This window comes from Octodon degus, unplaced genomic scaffold (assembly GCF_000260255.1).
Source record: "Octodon degus isolate 3935 unplaced genomic scaffold, OctDeg1.0 scaffold00030, whole genome shotgun sequence".
In the NCBI taxonomy this organism is placed as follows: domain Eukaryota; kingdom Metazoa; phylum Chordata; class Mammalia; order Rodentia; family Octodontidae; genus Octodon; species Octodon degus.
Window position 1 is genome coordinate 10,939,459 of NW_004524606.1, and position 13,858 is coordinate 10,953,316.

General features: G+C 42.9%; 1 protein-coding gene across 1 annotated transcript in view; it reads left to right on the forward strand.

The window, feature by feature from the left end:
* Positions 1 to 13,858, forward strand: part of Gxylt2 (glucoside xylosyltransferase 2) — a gene marked incomplete at its 5' end in the record, with an annotated part of 123,273 nt that overhangs the window by 25,264 nt on the left and 84,151 nt on the right. Inside the window, 2 exons of the mRNA XM_012514363.2 lie at positions 2,133 to 2,325; positions 12,388 to 12,519. Of these exons, the coding sequence (XP_012369817.1) occupies positions 2,133 to 2,325; positions 12,388 to 12,519 (325 nt within the window). The remainder of the gene's footprint in view (positions 1 to 2,132; positions 2,326 to 12,387; positions 12,520 to 13,858) is intronic.

Consider the following 13,858-nt stretch of genomic DNA (forward strand, 5'->3'; position numbering starts at 1 on the left):
ATATATGAAAGCTCGTGCTTGGAACCGAGGGAAAGAATGGGCAGGTGAGTCCTTCAGGTGGAGGCCCCATCGCCTCCGGGATCACCCTTGATGTGATGCCTGTGTTCTGCCTGTGTCCTCTACCAGGGCTCCTCCCTCATTCCCTCACTCCTTCAAGCCACCAACCAATCTCTCCTTCTTGGGGGAGCCTTTCCAGACTTGCTGCGTGATACCCTACTGTACTAGCCCACCTGCCACTTCCTGGGACCCAGCTACACATTTCCTTCATAGCACCTAACGCATCTGCATCTTCTGTCGGAATTACTTAGGAGCCAGCCCTGGTGGCTGTTACTTTATTTCTATCTTTCCTGTATCCTCTGCCAATTGTGACTTCTGCAGGGGCAGGTATCTTTGTTTTGTCCACTATTATCTTTTCCAGAATAGTGCCTGGCATCTAATTGTCTTTTAGTAAAAATTTCATTAATAATTTAACTACAGTTGGCAAGGCAGATGGGAAGAAGAGCATTTCTGAGAGAAACAGAGCCAAGTAAAAATGAATGAATGAATATGAACATGTCAAGTCTTAGGGCCAACAGCCTAAATTAGAAATGAACAGTATGGGAATGAAGGGTGACAGTGACTATAATTGTGAATGGCCATGTGTCCAGGAAGTAGAGTGCTGGGGGCACTTGCAAAAAATAAAAGGAGGACCCATAATTAGCAGTTTGGACTTGATTTTGAAGGCAGTGCCAAGACAATATATATTTTAACCAAAGGAATAGTATAATCTGCATTTTAGAACTCCAGTCTTGTCACAAAAAAGAACACATACAGTGGGAATTTTAGATAAGATCAGAGGCCAGTGGACCACCAGGGCTGTCAGTACATGAAGTGAGAGAAGACAGTAGCCAATGGCAGGGGATGAGGAGAAGTGGACAGTTCCCCAGGATACCATCTTTTCCTTGATCCCCAAAGTAGAATCCAAATAACTCGCTGCCTCTGGCCTTGGCTGAGCCATGAGGCTGTGCTTCTGCCAAGAATGATCTGAAATAATCAAATTGGAAAGCTTTCCAAAGCACTCCACCCACATCTTCAACTTTCCTCCTGGTGAAAGAAATCTGGAGCAAGACTGCCGTTGTCCACCAGAGCAGAGAATAATGGAGCAGTGTGTGGATTGAACCTGAAGGTTTTGGAAAGCAGGTAGCACTTGACATCCAAGTTCCCCTGGTCTCCAGATCTTTTGTGCAAATAAATTAGTTTCATTTGTCTCAGGACACCTTTTCCAGGCCAGTTTCTTCCAGCTTGCCTGCAGATGTTTCTCAGTGGTGTGTTTGAGGCTTGGCTGCATCTCCTTGTCTGGAACTAATCTTTTATTGCTAGGAAATAGTTGGATGATGATTGTAGGCTCTTGGGCCCTATTCCCTTCCCAGCTGTTGACTGAGTATTTGAAACCTTGATTGCTTGCAGGTAAACCTGTCCCCTCTCCTGCCCGCTCCTCATTAATAGGCATTTCATCCTGGAAGCTGGACTTCATACCTACTGCCCCACCAGTCTTTGGCAAGACAGTTAGGATTAACACCTGTTTCTTCACGACTCTCTCCAGATGGAAGGGGGTGGGAGGCGCAGTTGATGTTTGCTCACCTCCTGCACTTGCGTGATAGTCCTTCAGTCTGGTCGTCATGCATTCCACTGCAACCTAAAAACATCCAGATGACGACGGCATATCATGTTGCTCATTTCACATGGGAAAGCTACAACCACCCTCCTCTTGTTCAAGTTGCACTCAAATCTAATTTTCATGGCCTCTGCAAGTAGGAGCCCCACAGCCCTGTGTCAGCTGTCGAAGTTTAGCAATATTTTTCCAAACATGGACTAGCAGGCAGCCAGCAGGCACTAGACAGCTAAAAGCTGGCAGAGGAAAGTCCCAGACACCTATAGCTATCCAAACAGTGACTCACCCTGCTATCGCCAGGATAAATAAGGGAATAAATGGTTGTTTCCTGTAAGCAGGAAGAATTGTCAAAATGCTTATCACTTTATAAAATATAACAGATTGTGCCTGTTCATGTTTTGAAATGTTCCAACCATTCACTAGCTTTTTAATTTTTTTTTAAATTTCAGTTCTAGGTTTAATTTGCTTTTTTCCTTTCTAGGAGGGCTGGACAACCCAGGCATTTCCACGCTGTGCTGCCTCCTGAGCTCTGGATCCACCTCGCCGTGGTGGCCTGTGGCAGTCGGCTGGAGGAGACGCTGGTCATGCTCAAGTCGGCCGTGCTCTTCAGCCACAGGAAGATGCAATTTCACATCTTCACTGAGGATGCTCTGAAGCCGGAGTTTGATAAGCAGGTGAGTTTGCAGCAATCGTGGTGCAGTATGCGCTGAGGGGAGGTGTGGCCTGCGTGGTAGGAGCTGCACACCTGCATGCTCAACTGGGTGACCTTGGACACTTGACTCTGAGCTTTATTTTTTTCATGCATAGAGGTAGATTATGCCCACCTCAGAGAGATATTGTAAGGATTCAATGAAATAATGCCCCAAAGCACTTGATACAGACCTCAAGACTTATTAGGGTCATCAACATTATTTTCTTTTGGAAAACAGAGAAAAAATATATATACACATACATATATATGTGTATATGTATAGATGTATATAAAATAACATGCATCCACTGAAATAAATTCAGTAATATAGATGATAAAGGATAGACTTTCTCCCTACCCTTCAACTCCTACAACAAATGGTCAGAGTTAATGATTTTGAGAGTTTCTTGCATATATTTTTGCATCTACTGGTGTGTATGCGTGTGTCTGAATGTTTCCATACATAGACATTTGTCCAGTCACACACACACTTTCGTCTACATGTATATAGGCTTGTGTATATAGCTCCAGACTGAAGGTTGAAGCACTCCAAGGTGCCTGTGACACAGTAATAATAATGGTACTATATAGCTGCAAAGTGAGAATTATACAGTGTGTGCCAAGGGCTTATCATTTATAATTTACTTTTCAAAATACCCCTTTGCAGAAGGGAACCATTGTATTCCTGTTTGAGTCAGGATGATCATACATACAGCTGCGCCTGCTGTAGCATTCCCCAGGGACCCTGGATGCCCCTGCAGAAAAGATTGGAGAAAAAGAGTCTCAGTGACATGGATCTCTTCTACACACTTGTAATTGACCAAAAGCAGTGGCAGGCCCATCCTCCAGCAGGGATCGGAGATCTGCTCGTGTGCTGGCACAGAGGAAAACTGACTGGATGAGCACGAGCTGCATCCTGCACTGAGGGCTTCTGGGGCTCCTGTTGCAGGATAGAGGCTGGGCATGGAGATGGGCATGGAGTCTAGCGGATCTGGACTTTCAGAAGAGGAGGAAAAAGGATGTGTGACTGTAGCTGTGGTTCTGATTGCACTTTCCAAAGAAGCCCCATCTGTCATCCATTCCTTTGTGTAATCTCCGCCCTCTATAGTCCCAGGGTTCCTCTGTGTGGCCAGTACCATAGGTCAGAAGCAATGATGTATATGATCTCATTTTACTAATTCTGAACTAGATTGTCACTGGGTCACTTTCTCCAGGCAAAACCAGCAGCTGGATCAGGTTGGCCTTTGGAGAGTTTCACATCATGAGGCCCCAAGGCCTCTCTAGTGTGTGTGTGTGAGTGGGGAGGCAGATCCTCCCATTGCCCCAACATCAAGTCTTTAGATGGCCTTAGCACCCCACTTCATAAGAGGACCTGGGTCCCAATCACCAAACTCACAGATTCCTGGTGGATAGTTCCTAGTAAGGAACTATTGCAGATAATAAATGTTTCTGGTTTTAAGACACTAAGTTTTGGGGTAATTTGTTATAAATCAATAGCTCGTACTTTATATATCCCCATGCACATACAAATGGACATACATATACGTGGAGATGTGTGTACAAAACAGAGTAGGCCCAAGGGAATGCTGCATGGCACCAGGGGCTAGGCCTGAACAGCATACAGCTCTACCTGGCTCTTCGTGGGAGGTCCCAGAACCTAGCCAGTGTGTTTGATGAGGTCCAAACTAAGTTCCATGGAGAGAGCCCATGTAGAGAGGAGCACCTCTTGTGCATCCAGCCTGCACCTCTGGAAGCCACGCGAGTGACCAAGCCTTCAGAAGACTTCCAGCCCTGGGGCTTTGAGGTTTTCTTCCAGCTGAGGCTCCAGACAGCATGAAGCAGAATCAAGCTGTTCCTACCTTACTTGGTATGTATTCCTGGACCGTAGAATCTGTGAACATTAAAAAAAATTTGTTTTATGAACAACCTTGAAACTTTATAATTTAGGAGCTAAATTATGTAGGAAATTACTGTAGATACTTGTGAAGGCATGCTACGTTTTGAATTACCCTAGTGAGTTTATCCCTACTGTTGGCTTATTTCTCCAAGCTTCTGCTAGACCTGTGAAGTTGAACCAGTGAAGGAAATTATAACAGGGTGTTATCATGGCTTGAATCTGGAAAGTCCCCCAAAGCCTCTGTGATCAAAGTTGGGTCCCCACCTTGGTGCTGCTGCGAGGGGGTGGTGCGATGAGGAGGTGGGCTTAGCAGGAGGTCTTCCATTCATTGTGGACCTGCCTCTGGAGGGAGTAGTAAGACCTGAGCCCCTGAGTCTCCCTGCTTCTCTGCCATGAAGTCAGTGGACTTCTCCTGCCATGTGCTTCGGTCACCATGTACTTCTTGCCACAGGCACAAAGCCAGCATGGCCAACCAACCATGGACTGAAACTTTGGAAACTATAAGGAAAATGAACCTTTTCTCTTTTCAAGTTTGTTATCTCAGATATTTAGTTATAGTAAGAGAAGGCGAATTAATACAGGTGTTAAAAGCTAGACACAGTGTGTGGTATCACCCTTATTCTTTTCCATGCAGAGATTATCGTGCTAGTTTAGATGTAAAACGTGACAGAATTAGTTGCCATATACATGATGGAATTCTCTCAGTCTTGGTTTTTTCATGTTTCACTGTGCAAGCAATTCTGCTTGCTAAAAAGGGTAATCATGAGGCTGAATCAGATGATATATTTCTCCTTTTATTCTACCTGTGGTCAGTGGAACATCTGCTGTGTGGTGGACACTTTGTTAGGCCTGAGCATATAGACAGCAGCAGTTGGTTTGGGGGCAGCCAGGCTGAGGCTGTGTGCAGACAGAGGATGTCACCCCTTCCAGGACTCATGCAGTACCAAAGCATTGCCGGCATAGGCGCAGCCTCTTGTGATAGCCTCCTGAGAGGCTCAGGGTCACGTATCTGTGTCTCAGTGGCCATCGTCATGCCAAAGGCCATCATAATTCTTCTGACAGCTGCAGTAAGGCTGCATTCTTTAGCTTTTTGTTAGTACACATTTGTTATGCACAATGAATATATTCATCATGGCGAGATGGTGCATATGCATCACACATTTAATCTTTTGTTCTCCTCGCCTTTCCCTCTGCCTCCATCCTTAGATCCTCTTATCACTTCCAAAAGGCCTCCATCCCATTCTCTTACTTTTCTTTTATTCTTCAAATTATTTATGCTTTACATTTCTCATATGAGAAGCCATGGGATATTTAATTGTTTTTGATTTATTTCCTTTAGAACCATGGTTCTGATGTGCATCCATTGTCCTACAAATAATTTAAACTCATCCTTCAATGCTGCATAGTATTCCTCTGCATATATACACCACATCTTCTCCATCCATCCTTCTGCTTATGGACATACAGGCTGCTTCTAGTTCTGACTGTTATGAGCTGTGCTACTGTAGACAGAGGTGTGCGGGCCTTGCTGCAGTGTGTTTTTAATTCTTCGGGGAAGATACCCAGAAAGCTGAGTTCAGGGGAATTTCTAATTTTAGTTTTTTGAGGAATCTCCATACCACTCTGCAGAGTGGTTATACTAGTTTAATTTTCCATCAGCAATGTAAAGAATTCCTTTCCTCCTACAACCTGACCAGCAATTCTTGTCGTAAGTAGTATTACTTAAATTGCATGAATGCATTGTGTCTGTCAGTATCTACTATCTATATGATAGATACTTAAAACGTTAAAGCTTCAGTTATGTCATTGCCCAGTAGAGGAAAATTTCACTGGCTGATTTGTTGGCCCCGTAGCAACTTGGGGTCAAGCATAGGATCTAGGTTCAGGGGATCCATTCTTCAGCAAAAGATGCAGCAGGGGACGGAGGAAGGAAGATTATCAACCAGTGCTGGTGACAGGGCCAGCGGGCAGGACTGTCTAGTGAGTGTGTGCACTTCCACGTGCATGTGGCTGAGGCCAAGATGGTGACTGTTTGGGAGATAGATGTCTGCAGGATCTTCCTGTGCCTGATGTCAGTAGAGCAAGCTCTGGTCCTCGCAGCGAGAGCTGCTGGCATCTCCTCACCATACTGGCTTCTAGGGGTGCTGATGAAGTGATGAAACAAGACACAGGTGTCAGCTGGGCCTGGCTACAGCTGGCTCAGGGCATAGCTCCCCGGTCTGGTTCCTCAGCCCTCTGATGGCCTGAGATGTCCCCTCGTCTGCTGACACCTCCTTTCTTGGCATCAAGGGCCTAAACATGTTTTATTATCTACCACTTAAAGTCCTGGGAGTAACACATAACACCCCATAACAAAAGCAAGGCAAAGAAATACAATTTCCTTCAAAGAAAAGCATAAAAGAAAATTAAGTAGCTCTAAAGGGTTGCTTTCAAAGAGTGAAGTACTAGGTGCTTTTAGAGAATAGAACTATCATTAGTTTTCCTTTCTTGAGGATCCCAGGAAAATATTCCAGAGAGAGCAATGATAAGAAAGGGGAATGGACTTCTCTGTGTTGCTCCTCAGGGCATGTTGGGCAGCTGGTTGCAGTGCAGCTGCAGGGGGAGCACCTTTTGAAAGTGCTGGGCTTCCGCATGCTGAGGCTGGCCCCGCCCCTTTCAGGAAGACTGGAGGACTTGGGCAAAGACCAAGGGTGGGGCTTGTGTCTTCATTTCATCATTCTGTCTTATTTTATGGTCCTTATTAGTGTTTCCCTCTTTTGAGGCACCTGGTCATTTGATGTCAGCCTGACTCCTCAGAAGTTGAATGTAGCTGGGCTGGTGGAACATGGGTGACAGTAACATATGCTTGGTGTCACTGACCTTCAAGTTGACATGGACCCTGCACCACCTTGGCTCCCATGTAGAATATCCCTTTAATAATCAGAACATGGGTACTAGGGAGATGGCTCAGTAGAATAAGTGTTTGCCTGGCAAGCACAAGGGCCTGAGTTCAATCCCTGGTTCCTAAAAAAAAAAAAAAAAAAAAAAAATCAGAACATGTAGTGGGTACAAGAAAGAAACTCTTGTTTTTAAATAAAATGAATGCTTAAATAGACTCTTGAATTTTGAGGGGTGCTATGGCTTGTGCTTGGATGTCCCCCCAAAGCTTCATGCAGTCTTGAGGGGAAGCTTTTGAGAAGTGGCTGAATTGAGGGTTTGTGATTGAGTTGCGGTCCAGTGCTGGGACTAAAGGTGTGCGTGCTAACCTACTGAAGGGCGGGTGTGCAATGGAAGGACAGAAAGAGGCCTGCCCCTGCCCCCCTGCATTGTTGTTTTCACCGTTTTCTGCTGCAATGAACTGCTGCCCCCTGCCATGTGCCACTCTGCCTTGGAGCAAGTTGAGTATGGACTGAAACTCCACAAACTGTGAGCCAAATAAACCTTTCCCCTTTCAACTTTGGGTGTCAAGTATTTGGTCTCATCAACAAGAAAAAAATAACTAAGACCTGGCTATTTGTTACCTCACTAAAACTTGGTTTGTCCTAATTGGTGCAATTTAGGTGGGGGTTTTTTGTTTGTTTTTAATTTTTTTTTCTTTTTTTTGGCAGAGTCTGACTATATAGCCCAGACTGGCCTCAAACTCATGCCAATCCTCCTGCCTTGGTGCTGGGCTTACAGGCCTGCACCCCCATACCCAGGACAATTTAGTTCTAATGGTTTTGTTGTATCTAGGTTGTTACTGTCAGCCAGCCAAAGCCATGTGAGGGCAATGAGAAGAATTGGCGACCCTAAGCTTCCTGTGCTCTAAGGAGTATAGATCCTGACAGCTATTTGAAAACTTGAAGAAAGAAGAACAATTTGCTTAGGTAAAGAATGAGGTGAAAGCACAGGAGGACTAGGGGAGCACTGTACTATAGTGCCGAGGGCCCCTAAGGCCTCTTGGAACGACTCCATGGCTCTGGGAAGTGGCTCCACTCCTGTGGCAGACAGAGCACAGTGGAGCACACATCTTGCACAGGTGGGCCTGAGGGCGGAGGTGCAGCTCGGGTCGAGCATCTGCTTAGCACGCATGAAGCTTTGGGTTTGACCCGCGACACCACCACTCCTCCTAAAAAGCTGGGACCCAATAAAGGCTGCACTGTTAGGGAAAAGATATGTGCCAAATTAAAAAATAAAAGCTTCCCACAGAGTCTGAGAACAAGGAGCAATGTCTTGACTTTGAGTAAAAAAAAAATTTTTGTAGTCTTCTTCAAGAACATGTGAACATTATCATTCCTCAGGTGGATTCAGAACTTGAAACTCAAGGATGGGGGAGAGGAGGCTTCTTAAAAAATACAAGCAGAGAGTTGGAAGTGAAAATAGGCCCAGGCATCTCCTGTGCCTCTAGGCCTCCCATCTTAAGGGGCAAAAACAGATGCTCCGTCAGGGACTCATTTACCACTTAGGCAGCAAAAATCACTGCAGGTGTAGTTTTTGGAAGCAAAACTCACTAACATGAAAGGAGCAAGCACTAAGAGAAGCAGCAGAAACACACTGGGAACTGAAGCTCAGGCACTAAGCTGATCGAGTACAGATGTAATGTGTTTATAGAAATGAGAGAGAAGGGGCTGGGGAGATGGCTCAGTGGAATAAGTGCTTGCCTGGCAAGCGCAAGGGCCTGAGTTCAATCCCTGGTTCCACCAAAAAAAAAAGAAATGAGAGAGAAATTTTGAGTAGGCAAAGGGAGTGGAGGCAGGGCAATCTTTAGTAATGAAATATAATCAACAAAATTCCAAAACTTCCTGCAGGACTGTTCAGCCACCAAACTGACAAGTGAATTGGAGGTTCTGGTTAACTTTAGAGGGAAGGCACCACACACAGAGACACCTGGATGAGTCTAAAAAATGTAGAAGGTGATACAGCCAGGATATTGAGCTGAAAAATCAGCCACACTGTCCACTGAGAGACAAAGCCTCCTCACCAGCCACCTTGCCTGCCTCCTTTCTCTCAGTCTCAACAGAGAAAGGCATCGGTTCTAAGTTCCCAGAGGGCCTTGTAGTAGACACACTGTCACAGATGGTGAGTCTGAATGAGAGTCACATCAGACCTTCTGGAATCTTGGTTGCTCCACACCCCCCCAGCCTAGTAGAGCACCTCATGAAAGCAACGGGTCTCTTGGGGTATCCAGTGCAACTCCTTAATGACCTACTCTCTGGCACACAGAGTGCAGTGCATAGACAGCGCTGTGAGGTACAGAGTTCTGCAAAGCTCCATATGTATTTATCACCCTCAACCTCCCCAGACTGAGCTCGAACTACTTTCTTTTTTGTTTGTTTTTTGGGCTTGGTTTTGTTTTGTTTTGAGACAGGGCATCAGTATGTAGTCCAACCTGACCTTGAACTCAATGTATAGCCAGGCTGGCCTTGAACTCGCTGTGATCTTTGTGCCTCAGGTTCCTAAGTACAGGGGTTGAAGATGTGAGCAATACCCACCTCACTACTTTCTTGAAAATAGAGCTAAATAGTTAAGTCAGAAAAAGGGTCTGACATCTCTAGGAGCCATGATACCAGATTATGAGACCTGCTATCGGTTTATGTGAAACTGTTAATCAGCAGAAAAGAGAGAACTGGAGAAAAAACTCATGAACTGGAAGGTATAATAGAGAATGCTTCTGGGGGAGATAAAGAAATGGAAAGTACCAGCTAGGACACTGAACTATGAAGGCGAGAACGGCAGTGCACTGCGAATGAGTTCTAGAAGCAAAAGAGTCAGAAGACAAGAGGTGTACAAAGGTGTGACTGGTGAGAATGATGCAGAATAGTGACCAACTTCAGTGTATAAACCCAGAAAGCCTGCTGAATCCTAATCAGGATACACAGGAAGAAAGCCACAAGTATGCACATCATAGAAAAAACAGAGAACCAAAGACCAGAAGAAGCTTTTAAAAACCCAAGCTATTGTAATTATGATACATAAGGATTCAGCCACATTAGAAGAGTTTGGCAGTTTCTTAGAAAGCTGCCTGTAGGCTTACCATTTGATGCAGCAGTTGTAACCCTGACCATTTACCCAAATGAGTTAAAAACTTAAAGATCCTACATAGAAATATTTATAGGAGCTTTAGTCATAATTTCCCCTAACTACAAGCAACCATGACATCCTTCAGAAGGTGGATGGAGAAACAACTCATTGGGAAGCCATACCATGGAGTATTGATAAATGATGGAAACTGAGCCATCAAGCCACATGAAGAACCTTAAGTGAAGCTTAAATACAAATACTAAGTGGAAGAAACTAGTTGAAAAAGCTATACACTATATGATTGCAACTGTATGACATCCTGGAAAATGCAAATCTAAGAGATAATAAAAAGACCAGTGATTGTGAGAACTGACGGGGGGGGGGGGTAGAAAAAGGAAAGGTGGCTAGGGATAAAGGATGGGATGAAGGACTTTTAGCATGAATCTATGCTGTAAGATGTCATAATGGTGCACACATGGAATTATTTATCTGTCCAACACCATAGAGCCATTCAACACAAAGAGCTAACCCTAATGTAAACCTAATGTAGGAGTTTAGTTGATGATAGTATATCAAATGTAGGCATGGTGGCACATGCTGCCTGTAATCCCAGCACTTGGGAGGCTGAAGCACGAGGCTAACTATGAGATTGAAGCCAGCCTGAGCTACATAGAGAGTTCAAGACCAGCCTCGACTGCAGAGTGAGACACTGTCTCAAAGAAACAAAAACAAAAGATAATCATCATTGTCACTATAGTGATCAATGTTGGCTCATCAGCTGTATTGAGCAAATGACACTAATGCAAGATAGCAATAGCGACGTTGTTGTGGGGCAGGGAAAGAGGGTGGAGATGGGGGCGCTTGGTGCTTTCTGCCCAACTTCTCTGTCAGCATAAAATGGCTGTAAAATTCTAAGAGTCTATTAAAAGTGTTTATGAACTTAATATATATAAAATCAGAAAAAGTTCTACAGAATATGAAAATATACACTTAGGAAATTAAATCACCACCACTACCTCTAGAGGTACCCACTTTTTAATAGTTGAATGCCTGTCTGTCCACATTTTTCTTTCCATAGAAATATATGTACACATGCTTTCCCTGTGAGATCCACATTATGAATATTTTTCCACTTTGCTTTTCTTGAACACTAACTGTATACCACAATCATGTTTCCATGTAGTCTAACTGTACATTTCTCTGTGGTATAATTCTGTCATAATTTATTTTCCCAATTCCATGTAGTTGGATATTATGACTATGCCCAAGTTTTGCTACTGCAAATTAGGTCATGCCAAAAGTCTTTGTTCTTCTGTCTTTTGAGCTTTGTTATTATAACTAGTTTCCAGAGTACCCTCTTGACAATTTATTCAAATCCATACTCTCCATGACTTCCTTCCTTCCTTCCTTCCTTCCTTCCTTCCTTCCTTCCTTCCTTCCTTCCTTCCTTCCTTCCTTCCTTCTGTCCTTCTACTTCATTTTTTCATTCCCTTTTTTATTTTAAAGAGAAACATTTTTAATAAAAGTTTCATAACAGTAAGAGTTATAATAATTGATGCATTGCATTCTGTTGTCTTTGTAGTTGTTACTCAGAGTACAAAATATAGGCACGATATCTTGTCCACACAACATTAGCCTGAGCCTTTCTTTTCAATGAAACAACCATTGTTAACGGACTATTCTTTTTTTTTTTTTTTTTGAAAATCGGTGATATGTGTATTGTTCTATGTTGCTCTGTTCCTGCCTTTGTTCTTGCTTTTGTTTTCACTCTTAAAAATAAAGTAAAATTGAAAAAAATAAACTAAAAGAAACCAGCTATATGACTTTCTGTGTTAGCTTCTCCATGCCCTTGCCAACTGTGAATGCTACCTGTTTTAAATCCTAGCAATTCTGGGGCCAGGGATAGAGCTCAGTAGCATAGCACCTTCCTGGCAAATGAAAGATCCTGGGTTCAATTCCCAGTACTGAAAAAAACAAAACCAAAATATATCCTAGCAATCCTGATAGGAGAAAATGGTTCCTTCATGTAGCAGACATTTGCAGTGCTGATGAAATCAGACTCTGCGCAAGTTGCCTGAACAATTTTCCTCTGACCGTCCAGAAACCTTCCAAGTGTTTTCTGTATTTCTTGATGTCCAAGAGCCCTTCCCTGCCTTCTGTATTTTGCAGTTACGACAGTGGCCTGATTCTTATATGAAGAAGTTTGAGCACAGAATCTACCCCATCACCTTCCCTGTTGGAAACTCTCAAGAGTGGAAGAAATTATTCAAACCCTGCGCTGCCCAGAGACTCTTTCTTCCGGTAGGAACATCTGTTTTCATAAGCATTAGCTTAGAAAGACTTACTTATAGAAGCATGGTGAAATTAGCTGAGAAGTCTTTAGAAAGCGTTTGTACAGCTCAGAAGTGTGTGCTGCCTTGGATTCTGTAGTTGATGTGTTGACTGCAGTGTGTACAGAGAGGGTTCCTGTGTGCCACAGTTTTTCCCCTAAAACTGGTCTGACAGCATCTAGACCATGGCCTGGGCTAAGGATCTTTGTGGCTATGGCTCCATCATTTTCTCTGTAAAAGATAACCAACTTCCAAAGCCTTGCTTCACTCCACAGGGTTTGCTTATGGTTACTATCAATAAATGCTCGCTTCCATGATTGTCATTTCTCTTTTTCAATGTAGCCTTGCTAAGGCATCATTCAGAAAGGGATCAGAGTTCTGGTTCAGCCTATCGGTTATGAATTTTTAAATTGTACATTTTTATTTGCTTAAGATCCTACATAGTAAACTCAGTTGAGGTGTAGCAAAACAGAACATCATTGAGCATGGAGGGCAACCTTGAATTATGAATTGCAACCTCCTATCTGTGCCTTCAATAAACACATGTTAATTTTTAATTAATTAGTATTTAATTTTCTGAATATTGCTTAATCTTAATTTTTGTTCTAAGATTTATACCATATCTTTGACTTATAATTTATTTAAAAGACATTGTATGATATCTTCTCCTAGTATTAGAAACTTTAAAAAGTATATTTCCATTTTCTGTTGACTTCATATTACTTCTTTCCTGTCTTTTATACACACATACACACACATATATGGAAAAAAAATACGTGTATAACCCAACATAAGATTGGTACTGTTTCACAAAAATCTGCAATGACCTTTAAATAAGGGTTCATCTAATATATCTTTCATATAGTCCTGCATAACTAGCATATTGAGAGCTCTTTATTGTTCATCCAGGAACATACTGTAACTTCTCTTGCCTTTTGAATTATGCTCTTTACTATTTGCTATATGCTACTTCTGCAGGTATTAAAATATTTCAAGTTTTTTTTTTTTTGTTTTGTTTTGTGGAACCAGGGATTGAACTCAGGCCCTTGTGCTTGCCAGGGAAGCATTTATTCCACTGAGCCATCTCCCTGGCCTCTAAAATATTTCAAGTTTGTATAACTAGAAAATCTTACTTTTAGTTTTCAAAGGTATGTTTGCTAAGTATGAAATTCAAAGAGAACAGATCTTTTCTTTCAGTCCTTTAATCTAGTTTCTTACACCCTTGGTCCCTTTTTTTTCTTTCTAATGTGGAATAAGATGCTATTTAATTTTGTTCTTCCATAGCTAATATTTTTATGTATATTCTTTTT